General features: G+C 35.9%; 1 protein-coding gene across 1 annotated transcript in view; it reads right to left on the reverse strand.

The window, feature by feature from the left end:
* The window catches only part of Grip128 (gamma-tubulin complex component 5), a 49,149-nt gene that overhangs the window by 17,663 nt on the left and 18,660 nt on the right, over nt 1–12,826 (reverse strand). Inside the window, exons 5-8 of the mRNA XM_069829385.1 lie at nt 9,806–9,995; nt 7,755–7,971; nt 7,507–7,639; nt 3,786–3,953 (exon numbers count right to left, since the gene is read on the reverse strand). Coding sequence (XP_069685486.1) covers nt 3,786–3,953; nt 7,507–7,639; nt 7,755–7,971; nt 9,806–9,995 — 708 coding nt within the window. The remainder of the gene's footprint in view (nt 1–3,785; nt 3,954–7,506; nt 7,640–7,754; nt 7,972–9,805; nt 9,996–12,826) is intronic.

Raw genomic sequence — 12,826 nt, forward strand, 5'->3', positions numbered from 1 at the left:
TATATTAACATAATATAAATGTATTCTTAAAAAAAGTCTGCTTGAATAACATATAACACACATCTCTTATCTTCTATTATGAAGCCCAAAATACAGAGGCATAAGAAAAGAATGATGAAGAAGAAAGTTTGGGGGAAGGGGGAGGGGAATATATAAAATTTACAAATCTCTGCTTTGGAATAGCACATCTTCAGTTTGATGTACAGCTGTCAAGAGAAAAAATGGCCGCTTTCTAGATACTAAATTCCCTTCTGGTATCTCCGCTACAATTCGGAGACAAGCGATGTTACAGGTTATTGAACCATGTTGCCTGATATATACAGTTATAATTGAAGTGTTCTCCATGTTACAGTTTTAGCGTAATGGTAGCGTTTCGGGCTGGTATTCATGAGGTCGTGCATTCCAACACAACATAGTGCTTTTTATGTTTTTTTTTTTGAGAGAGAAAATATAATTGCTCCTTTCACTCTTATGACTATTTTAGTAATTAACATCAGGTTCATGAATGTATTACATGACTTTATCATTATTTATTTTAACATTATGGCTGCAAACGGAAAGAAATAAAGATTATAGTCTCAGCAAAAATATCTTTCGTGGCATAAACAAAACAAACTTACTGGCGTCTGTCTTAGAAAATTCAAGCAATTAAAAGTTAAAAAAAACAAAAAGTCACGATTCAATATTTAGTCTATCTTCCTCCCAACTCAATCACATCTTGCAGTCGAATGGGCATGAAATTGACTAATCTTTTCAGTTCTCAGCTATGGCATCCCAGGCATCCTGGACAAGCTTCCACAAATCATCAAGACGTCTTGGAAGGGGATAACGCTAAAGAATGATAACAGAATATAAATGATAACTTGAATATATCACTAAAGAATGATAACAGAATATAAATGATAACTTTAATATTATTTATATCACTAAATAATGATTAAAAAAATAAAATGATAAGTTGAACTAGGCTCGAACTCACAACCTTCGAATCATTAAGCGAACACAGTACCGCTGCTCTATGAGACACAGATGTGAATGACTCCTGCTTAAAATCTTAGCTCTGAAACTGCTTCTATAAGCACATGCATCATGTAACATCACCTTTACCCAAAGTGGACTTAGGAAATATTCGCTGTTGATGAGTGCGGCCATTTTTTTTTTACAGCTGTACAATAGAAAATATTCGCTGTTCACGAGTGTTGCCACTTTTTTTTTGACAGCTGTACAAATGTGAAAATGAAATATTTTCTGGTGACTTACGAGACTCTTTAAAGTTAAGTAAAATGAAAATTCGTCTGAATATGGTCATAAATAGCATCACACAATTCATGTACTAAACAAATCAACACTTAATAAATAGCTACAAAAATACAGAGTGACCCATAAGTCTGGAACCATAGACGAATTACTGAAAATGTTTTTTCTTTGTTCACAGGACAACTGAGTGATGTCAAGTAAAGAGCAACGTATTGAATTGATCCTGCTTGTTGGCGGCAATAATCACAGGGACGTTTCCCATGAATTATCAATAATTTATGGACAAATCGATAGTAATATTAGAACTACTTACTACTAAAAATAACAAACATATAATATTTTTATAGTTATTATTCAAGTGGGGTTGGATCTTTTCCATAGGCTTATACTTAATGGCGGTGTGGTGTAGATATTTATATGCCTGTTCCTGTTTCTTTATGTGTGCAATTGACAAAACTAATGTTCACAAATATGGATATATAAAAGGTAAGTTAATGTTACTGTTTATGAGAGATTAGGCAATACATACCGGTAATAGATGCCAGAATATAATATTGCAGTTAATATAGTGTCAAATAATATAACAATGCAAATTTAACAAAATCTTAAAGAACAGAATAATAACATGTTACAAAGTAGTAATAATAATAATAATAATAATAATAATAATAATATTATATGGATTTTATTAATTTGTCCTACAGAATAACCTCTGTAACTCTTTATGCATTCCTTTTCTTGTCTCTCTCTCTTTCTCTTTCTGTCTGTCTCTTTTCTACTGTAGTTTATATTCAACTTTTTTTGTTTGAAATATCTCAAAGAATAACGCCCTGAGATTAATGAAATGCTTTGCATCCAGGAGTGGGAAAAATCATTAAAAAATTCATTGAGCTGAGATCCATCGCAAACTGCGTAGTGGACCAACGAGGACAGTATCTGATGAGAAGACAACGTGCTGCTTTTCAAGATGTGCTGGATGCTGATTTTCGAGATGCCCATCTCTGAGAACATTCTGCGAATTGACTTGTTAGGGCTTTTCAAAAATGATGCCAGGACATTGCACAGTGGCCAGAACATGTGGTATTGTCAACTCACGAAGCATGTAAATAACAATGGTAAGTAGGGGAAGAAAGCATGATCGCCCAAGAAAGTATATTTTTGCGTGACTTGGTGAATGGTACACAGAAAGGAAGTAATTTCAAATTTTCTGGTGTATCTATTTTTTTTGTGACGATTTTCCTCTAGAAGAGAATTTTATTGTGTGTGCTGATCTCCTATGATGAAGAGATTGCATATTGAATGTTGATCTTATCAATGTTCTTGATGTTTGAATGGAGCATGAAATTTTGTACAATTTAAAATACAGATATCGTAGGAATTTATTTTGAACTAGCTGTACCCGTGCGGTCCGCTGCACTCATTGGAAATAAATATAAAGTAATTACATAATTAAAATAGGACATTTGATCCAGGGAACATTCGTGTTTGATAGAAGGATAAATCGTTTATTATGTTACTTAATTTAAATTGTATTAAAAAAATTAAAATGCGATCATTTTGATCCAGTCATAAAAATTATTTTAAGAAATACAGGAAACGAATGCATATCAAGTTTTCTGTGCATAAGAAGCTATTTTAATCTTACCTGTTCTCGATTCACTCAGAAGTTACTGTAATAACATTATAGCATTATGTCCATCTAGAGAAACTACACTTTCCAATGGTGAATTAATAATTAATTATACAAATCGGTTAATTTAGCTTCCGATATTACTTCATACAAACACAGAAGCATTCTCTTTAGGCTACCGTTTGTTTCATAGCTTTCGATTGTTGTTGTCCAAGGTCCCTTATAGACGAAGTCATTTGTTTTTTATTTCATTACACCGCCTTAGATAGTGGTGTTATTGTAATTCTGAAACTCATTTATCTCATTAAATATCAGTCCTATCAAAATTTTGCATGGAATAAAACTTATCGGAAATTATTTTTAAAGAAACTTTTGTTATGTAATATTTTTCATGAAAATTAATAATAAGGGAGATATTTTGATTTATTTAATTCAAGCCCCCTTATAACCCCCCTTTTAAATAAAATATTGTGAATGCAATATAGCCTAAATTCTAAGTTACAACGAACTTAATTTATATTCCAATTTTCATATAAATCGGTTCAGCCATTATCACGTGAAAAGGTAACAAACATCCAAAGAGACAGACAGACAGACATACATACAAACAAAAATCTCAAAAAAGCGTTTTTCGGTTTCAGGGCGGTTAATTATATATGTTAGGACCAATTATTTTTGGAAAATCGAAAATTACCAGAAAAATTTCGGCTACAGATTTATTATTAGTATAGATAATTTTAACTGCTTGTTTTTTAACTTTCTGAACAGAGTCTTAAAAAATCATCAACATTTGCGAGAATTACGAATACAATCCAGAATTATTATTATTATTATTATTATTACTGTCGTCACTAGCTGCCACTGTACAGTATACATACACTTGCTTTAATTTTCATACCTTGCTATTACAAATTCCTCCCGAGAGTCCTGGAGTTGACCCTCGGTTAACCACGTGTCGAAAATGTCCAGGTATACTTGGAAACTTGTTAGAAACAGCTTCAGCAGTGTTGCAGATTGTTTATTACTTGATGCATGTGTCAGCTGTTCGTATATTACTGAAAGAAGACTGTTTACACGCTTCATTAGTTTTGTGGCCAAATTACTTTGCAGCAACAAAATCTTAAATGCATCTGTATTTGCAATCTTTTCGTTAAATAGAAGACAACTCTTCGCTCACATCTATTTCATGTTGAACGATCCTAGAGCTCAACAAGTTAATGATACTGTACAATATCATAAGTTACACAATGTAGTGCAATTGAGGACCTGAATTCTAAAACATACTAACTCCTGTGCTTTCTAAATTCTGTATGTACTAATTACATGGACATAGAATGGTTTAGAATTTAGGTGGTTTCTAATGAGGCCAATAAACTTGACGAAGAACAAGTATGAGACTGTTTTTAACATATATCATACTCTGAGACATAACATTATCATATCGTTGGTTTCTTGGTAAAAGTGACCAAGTCACATTCCAAGGCTTCCAAGCATTATGAAAATTTAAGACATAATTTTATATTAAAAACTAATAATATAGCACATTTACCTTCAAAATAACTTATTACTAACATCTAAAGAGGTACATTAAACCTTTAAATGACTTTTCCAAACAATTTTGCATTTTGGACTTGGTCACTTTTACCAAGAAACTGACGATATATGTGCTTGACTCAATTTTCCATTTTTTGGAGTTAGCATGTTTTAGAATTCAGGTCTCAATTGTTTGAGAATCACATGATAGTGGGCTTGTTTCATATTGCGAGAACTTAAATTAGAAAAAGAGTGTTACTAACCTATACTGTTTTCGCTGTAAGAAAAATCCTAATGTAAACATAAGCACGTTGCTGTCATACCCGTGATTGGCTACCAGTCGAAACACTCACATGACGCAGGAAAATATAGTTCGTATTTGGAAACCACGATCTTGTATTATTTGAAAATAAAAAATTGAATTCTAGTTGTTAAATACGATAAAACATTTAACTTTACTCATATGTAAAACGCTATGTAAAAGAAAAGCTACATTTATATTTTGTTATGTAGTAGGTTATTTTACGACGCTTTATCAACATCTTAGGTTATTTAGCGTCTGAATGAGATGAAGGTGACAATGCCGGTGAAATGAGTCCGGGGTCCAACACCGAAAGTTACCTAGCATTTGCTCATATTGGGTTGAGGGAAAACCCCGGAAAAAACCTCAACCAGGTAACTTGCCCCGACCGGGAATCGAACCCGGGCCACCTGGTTTCGCGGCTAATTTTGTTATGTACTATGAACGCGGATGAATACCAACAGTAATACCGAGGTAGTCTGTTCTTGTAACAAGCTGGCGTCACTTGAGCTCGTAGTTCACGTAAGTATGTGGTACTGAAGTATGGCTTTTGCATTCTCAACTGTCCATTGTGAAGACACAGGACTTAAAAATAATTTAATTACAGTAATTATAAAATAAATGTTTCCTAAGCAAACGAATGCATAGTAGTGAGGTTAGGCCTGCTTGACGAGTGACGGGAAATGTTTCACATGCAACAGAATGTACAACAGTAGGCGGGAACATGTACTGAGACTCTATGGCACCAAACCGTGGCCAATGAAGCCTCACTTCAGTCACGTGCTATTGTTTACATTAGGATTTTTCTTACAGTGAAAAGATTATACTTCAAGCAAAGTGGTGGATGTCAATTGCCAAAGACAAAGGAAAATAGAGGCAGATGATTTTGAAGGCCAAGGCTCGAATTCGAGAGTCACATAAGAAGAATAATATTCTCTTAAGTCTTCTCTTCATCGCTTCTCAATTCTTTTTTCCATGTTGTCGTTGCTGGGTCCTAATCTGGTAAAATTATATAATATCACAATACACGATGTTACATGTATCCTATTGTTATAAGAGGGGGATCCAGGGAATAACGACCGTTTTGTTGTAATAATTAAAAAAATATATATTTATTTGAAAAAACAAAGTCTGTTACATAACTGAAGCTTCCTTTACTTCTCTACATAATCACCACCTACATTTAAACATTTGTCGTATCTGTTCACTAGCTTTAGAATTCCCGTGTTATACTCCTCTGCCGCCAGTTCATTAAGCCAGGTGTTCACTGTCTTCTTCAACTCTTCATCAATTCCAAAACGCGTACCACCCAGAAAGTCTTTCAGCTTAGTGAAAAGGTGGAAATCGCTAGGAGCAAGGTCTGGACTATAGGGCGGATGATCAAAGATTTCGCAACTGAATTGATCCAGCAATTCTCGAGCTGAAGCAGCAGTGTGTGGGCGGGCGTTGTCGTGAAGAAGCACAACTCCTTCGAAAGCATTCCTCGCCTCTTGTTTTGGATGGCTCGCCATAGTTTTCGTAAAGTCTCACAATAACAATTTGCATTGATCGTAGTGCCTTTTGGCATGAAATCCAGCAAAAGAACACCTCTGCGATCCCAAAAGACAGTAGCCACGACTTTTTGTGTTGAGAGTGTCTGTTTGAATTTTCTCGGTTTCTTGGGTGATGAGGGATGATGCCACTGACGTGATTGGCGCTTGGTCTCTGGGGTGTTGTGAGACACCCAGGTCTCATCACCAGTCACAATTTGATCAAGAAAGACGTCTCTATCTGTGTGATATCGCATCAAGATTGTCAATGCTGAGGCCATTCTCTGAGTTTTGTGTTGGTCACTCAGTTGCTGTGGAACCCATAGTGCACAGATTTTGTGGTAGCCAAGATGTTGCGACACAATTTCACCAAGCAAAGAACGAGAAATGTCAGGAAAGGCAATATGCAATTCGTCGAGTGATGTGCGCCTGTCTTGCAAGATTCTGTCGTTCACTTTAGTCTTCAGGTCTTCTGTGATGAGTGATGGGCGTCCGGGTCGAGTTTCATCGTGGACATTTGTTTGCCCATTGTTGAATATTTCGCACCATTTTCTCACATTTCTTTCATTCATTACAGTATCACCATACACTTCTTTCAATTGCCGGTAAATTTCTGCAGGTTTCAAATGTCGGGCATTCAAAAATCGAATCAAACTCCTCACCTCACAGTCGGCGGAATTATCAATCACGTCGTTCATTTTGAAGTAACACAAAATGCACAATGGTGACTTGTTGCAACCAGTACTCACAACATTATGAGAACACATGTTAAGGAAGCCAGTTGACCTTCAAACAAGGAAGGGGAGTCAGCTGCGCGGCGGGTATGCACGAACGGTCGTTATTTCCTGGATCCCCCTCGTATTACATACTGATGGGCCCACCAAAATACGAACGCAGTTTTGAGATTCGCCTTGTGTACAACACATAAAAAAATAAACAGTTATAAAACAGTGATATGCAGTTCTTCTCCTAGTTCTCATCCTACAACTGATCTTTCTTTCTTACATTCATGTAATCTTCATTGCCATGTCGTATAGCATGAAATGTCTCTTAACACACACTACTACCTGTTCAGTCACCACTTTCAAAATGAATGCGGGACACAGGGCAAATGCTGCTTGCAGTGAACTGCGAGTAGTAACGCTGCAAGGCGGGATTATGTCGCTGTGGTGTGAGTGAATTCATATCCCACTGTACTCACAATAATTCGCGTTGGTATCGCTTTCGCGTTGGTGTGAGCAGACAATGTGACATACCAAGAAGCTGACAGCCAATTAGGTGAAGTCTTCCAGTCATATACTGCTCTTATATGAATCTCATACACATAAAGTAATTCAGAAAACTTCGGTTCCAAATCACTGAACAGATGCAGTAACGTATATGTAGTTTCTGAAAATAGATATCATAGTACTGAGAATTACGAAATGCAATTTTTAAATTTAATTTCAACATTTCGATACTTTCAGTTAAGTTGTTAATTACAAAACAAGTTTACAATACTTACCTTGTTTCTTTACCTTAGTTTCAATTTCAATTATGAGATCATTAAAATCACTGATAAAGTCCTTAATGGCAGACCAGTAAGCTTCGTATGTGTTAGGAGGTAGTTTAGTGTAACTTGGGTCTCTTCTACTCCTATCAAGATGTTCTCCAAAGCTTTGAAATTCCTTCAGGATTGTGAAATAATGACATATATCATTCAAGCATTCTGCAAAAGTATCCTGTTGAAAAAGGGAGAAGAATCGATTAAATGAGTTATAAGCATCTCAGTAACATTACTGTAATTTAATACTTGATAAGTAAAGTAAAAACGAACTTGTAACCGAAAGTTACAACCCAAGAATTCATTTTAATCATTTATTAGAGATAGTCTATCTAGTTTCGCAAATCAGATTCGTAAAATCGCAAATCACAGATTCGCGAAATACAGATTTTCAGCTGATAAAAGCAAAAATTTTATGTTTCAAGCCCTTCCAGGTCAAAATATACAGTGAAACCTCTCCTTACAGACACCCCCAAGATACAGACACTTCTCATATACAGACAGATTTTTATGTCCCAACTGAAATAATATATAAATAATGATACATTTAACTCTCGTTTACGGACACTCTCAGACATGGACATGGACAGCTGTTTCACAGTCCTAAAGCTTGCTTTACCTCCTGACTGTGGACAGAACTTGGATTTCAAGACTTAATGTGTTACAGAAATGGAAAATTTAGTACAGAAATTCCTTAACATGAAGGCCACTCCTTGTTAGCTGGAAGCGGGTGGATAAACAAAGTCATAAAATTTAGCCTGTCTGATGCGTCCAAGGCTTCCGCGATTGTGAAATTGTATTGGACACATGATAGGGTTAGTAGGATTATTCTCTTCACTTCAATCAATTGTTCTGTTTCGAGAGACATGGCACTGAACGTAAAGGTTAAGTTGAAAACTGTAAATTACAGTACTGCATAACTGTAGACCTAGAATAAAATTGCATGGCACAGTACTGTATTTTCCTTTTTCGGTCTTATCTACTGTAGTTCAAAGTTGCAAAGAATTTACTATAGTATACTGTATTCAGAATTAAACTACAGTAATACATTTCATTTCAAGCATGAAGGGATACATAATGCATATTATAAATTTATTGTTAGATTGGGGAGCCTCCCTCTCAATAAAGGACACCTCCCAGAAGCGGACAGATTGTTACATCCCTTCGATGTCCGTAAATGAGAGGTTTCACTGTAGTATGTTTATACTAGGAAAATTTTGTGTATAAGCAAAATGTTTGTTTTTAGCATGAACTTATTCGAAATTAGTGTTTTTTAAAGACAAATTTTTAATTTTTTTTTTTTTCAGCAAATTTTAATTTAAAGTGTCAAAATGTGGGTTTTTGTATCATATTCTACAGTTAGACAGCAGGGTTCTACTGCATTTTAGGTTATTAGATGTTAATTTTTCTTTCAAAATCAGTCCCTACCCAAAACTCCTATTTACCATGCTGATCCCATGGTGTGATCTATTGGTGGGGATATAATATAACATAATGGTGGCAATCTTTGTTTTGTCATTAGTCACTTGTTATGTGGTTGTATCATATTCTTCAGTAATCACAGCGTAACCTATGCTCAGAGATACTCCTACTTTAAACAATTTAATTTCCCTCATTTAAATAATCTTATTTTACCTAAGTAGGTATAATAATAAAAATAAAAAAACACAAAATTTAGTAACTTTTTTATTGTTCACAGTAATCCAAACTTTTTGTCACAAACATGAAACTGTATATAAATTAGAGTTTTAAAAATGCAGAGAATTCACTGTTTTACATCACCTTTGCAATCTAACATGACTTGCAACACTGAGATGAAAATATGCGGAATACTTCACCGCTGTTAAAATATTTTACCTCAATCTGAAGCAACATTGTGTCACACTAACTTCATTTTATCTTATAAAAATAAAAATAAAAATTTTAATTTGGTTACCCACATATGTTATTCAACAGAAGAAATGTACACTATTATACTGACAGACAAATAATAAGTTTAATGTGGAATTTACCTTTGTGACACTTGGTACAGTTAAATCAGGCCTCACAACAAAAATCCCGTTTTCTTCTTTGAATATATATGTTGATGCTGGGGTATAAAGTGTCCAGAGAATTTCTCTGATCACTTTATATTCACTCAGAGTGTTGATGTGAGGTGTATCCAGCATAAGCTCAGGTGACTGCCTTGTTGTATGGTGATGCCTGGAAAAAGATTCCATGTAAAGGTGGCAAATGCTGAACTTCCTCTACAACAGTAACTTTTAAAAATACAAAAGTATAAAATTCTCGAATCCTCTCTGTTGAAAGAAAAAGTTGCCATGTTTTCTTACTTACTTACTTACTTACAAATGGCTTTTAAGGAACCCGAAGGTTCCTTGCCGCCCTCACATAAGCCCGCCAGCGGTCCCTATCCTGTGCAAGATTAATCCAGTCTCTATCATCATATCCCACCTCCCTCAAACCCATTTTAATATTACCCTCCCATCTACGTCTCGGCCTCCCCAAAGGTCTTTTTCCGTCCGGTCTCCCAGCTAACACTCTAGATGCATTTCTGGATTCGCCCATACGTGCTACATGCCCTGCCCATCTCAAACGTCTGGATTTAATGTTCCTAATTGTGTCAGGTGAAGAATACAATGCGTGCAGTTCTGCATTGTGTAACTTTCTCCATTCTCCTGTAACTTCATCCCGCTTAGCCCCAAATATTTTCCTAAGCACCTTATTCTCAAACACCCTTAACCTATGTTCCTCTCTCAGAGTGAGAGTCCAAGTTTCACAACCATACAGAACAACTGGTAATATAACTGTTTTATAAATTCTAACTTCCAGATTTTTTGATAGCAGACTAGATGACAAAAGCTTCTCAACCGAATAATAACACGCATTTCCCATATTTATTCTGCATTTAATTTCCTCCCGAGTGTCATTTATATCTGTTACTGTTGCTCCCAGATATTTGAATTTTTCCACCCCTTCGAAGGATAAATCTCCAATTTTTAAATTTCCATTTCGTACAATATTCTGGTCACGAGACATAATCATATACTTTGTCTTTTCGGGATTTACTTCCAAACCGATCGCTCTACTTGCTTCAAGTAAAATTTCCGTGTTTTCCCTAATCGTTTGTGGATTTTCTCCTAACATATTCACGTCATCCGCATAGACAAGAAGCTGATGTAACCCGTTCAATTCCAAACACTGCCTGTTATCCTGAACTGTCCTAATGGCATATTCTAAAGCGAAGTTAAAAAGTAAAGTGATAGTGCATCTCCCTGCTTTAGCCCGCAGTGAATTGGAAAAGCATCAGATAGAAACTGACTTATACGGACTCTGCTGTATGTTTCACTGAGGCACATTTTAATTAATCGAACTAGTTTCTTGGGAATACCAAATTCAATAAAAATATCATATAATACTTCCCTCTTAACCGAGTCATATGCCTTTTTGAAATCTATGAATAACTGATGTACTGTAACCTTATACTCCCATTTTTTCTTCATTATCTGTTGAATACAAAAAAATCTGATCAATAGTCGATCTATTATGCCTAAAACCGCACTGATGATCCCCAATAATTTCATCTACGTACGGAGCTAATCTTCTCAAAAGAATATTGGACAAAATTTTGTACGTCAACAAAAGTGATATTCCTCGAAAGTTACCACAGTTGGTTTTGTCCCCCTTCTTAAAAATAGGTACAATTATGGACTCCTTCCATTGTTCTGGTACAATTTCCTTTTCCCAAATAGCAAGTACAAGTTTATAAATTTCGCTATCTTAATCCAGTTAAATCCGGATTGGTCGAACACTGTATTGGAAAAGGACATAGGACTAATTTCAATAAAACCGAGGTCCTGGCGAAGTGTTTGGGCTACTGGGATAGGAGAGTTAAGGAAACCTTGGCCATAGTGTCGGAAAGTAGTAACCTGAATCGGGACTGGGTCTCCAACTCAGCCCTGCATGGACACCGACTATAAAAATTCTCAACATCCAGACGGCGGCCCGTCATCAACAGAGGACACATGAGAACATGTCCACCAGGTCTATCGAAAGACCCGTGATCAGTTAGCTGCCACACAAGGCAACATGTTGGCCATGTTCACGCCGTGGTCCGCAATGCATGGAACATGGAAAGCCAATCAGCGTCCAGCTCTACAGCTGACCATTCCTCCCGACACTATAAATAAGCAGCAAAATATCTTCCAAATTATCAGTTAACTCTGAAGACGAGGAAAATGAACATCCTCGAAACGTCGGTGGATCACCAACTTGATACCTGGCTAGAAGTTCGAGAACATTTTGAATTATGAATTTTTTATTTTATTTTATTGGGTTATTTTACGACGCTCTATCAACACCTCAAGTTATTTAGTGTCTGAATGAAATGAAGGTGATAATGACAGTGAAATGAGTCCGGGGTCCAGCACCGAAAGTTACCCAGCATTTGCTCGTATTGGGTTGAGGGAAAACACGGAAAAACCTCAACCAGGTAACTTGCCCCCACTGGGATTCGAACCCGGGCAACCTGGTTTCGCGGCCAGATGCACTGACCATTACTCCACTGGTGTGGACTTGAATTATGGATGATAAAACACGAAAGACAAACACATTTTTGTACTTACTTTGAATGTTTCATTGTTGAAAATAAAATTATGGAATTTTGTGACCGATGAATTTACAATTCGACGATAGTCGTAAAAAATTGTGTTATGCAAAAAATTGCCGAATTTGCATAAAAGGTGGAAAAAGTGAGCTAAATTCGCGACAAATCGCGATCGTAAAATGTGTCTACAGAATGAGCCTCGTTCATGCTTATAAAAATTTTAACTCTCTGACTCAATTTGCAGAAATTTGTGAAAAAATAATTTGCGGAAATCGAGTATCCCACACAGTAAACACTTACACTCACAAGCAAACATTCTGATGGGGGCAGATAAAAAAATTAAATTTTTTTCTTCCACCATGTTAATAATGTCAAAAGAAGTGCTTATACAAATTTTGGCCACTCGATTGCAATTACGAGGCCGTCCAGA

The sequence above is a fragment of the Periplaneta americana genome, chromosome 6 (assembly GCF_040183065.1).
Source record: "Periplaneta americana isolate PAMFEO1 chromosome 6, P.americana_PAMFEO1_priV1, whole genome shotgun sequence".
In the NCBI taxonomy this organism is placed as follows: Eukaryota; Metazoa; Arthropoda; class Insecta; order Blattodea; family Blattidae; genus Periplaneta; species Periplaneta americana.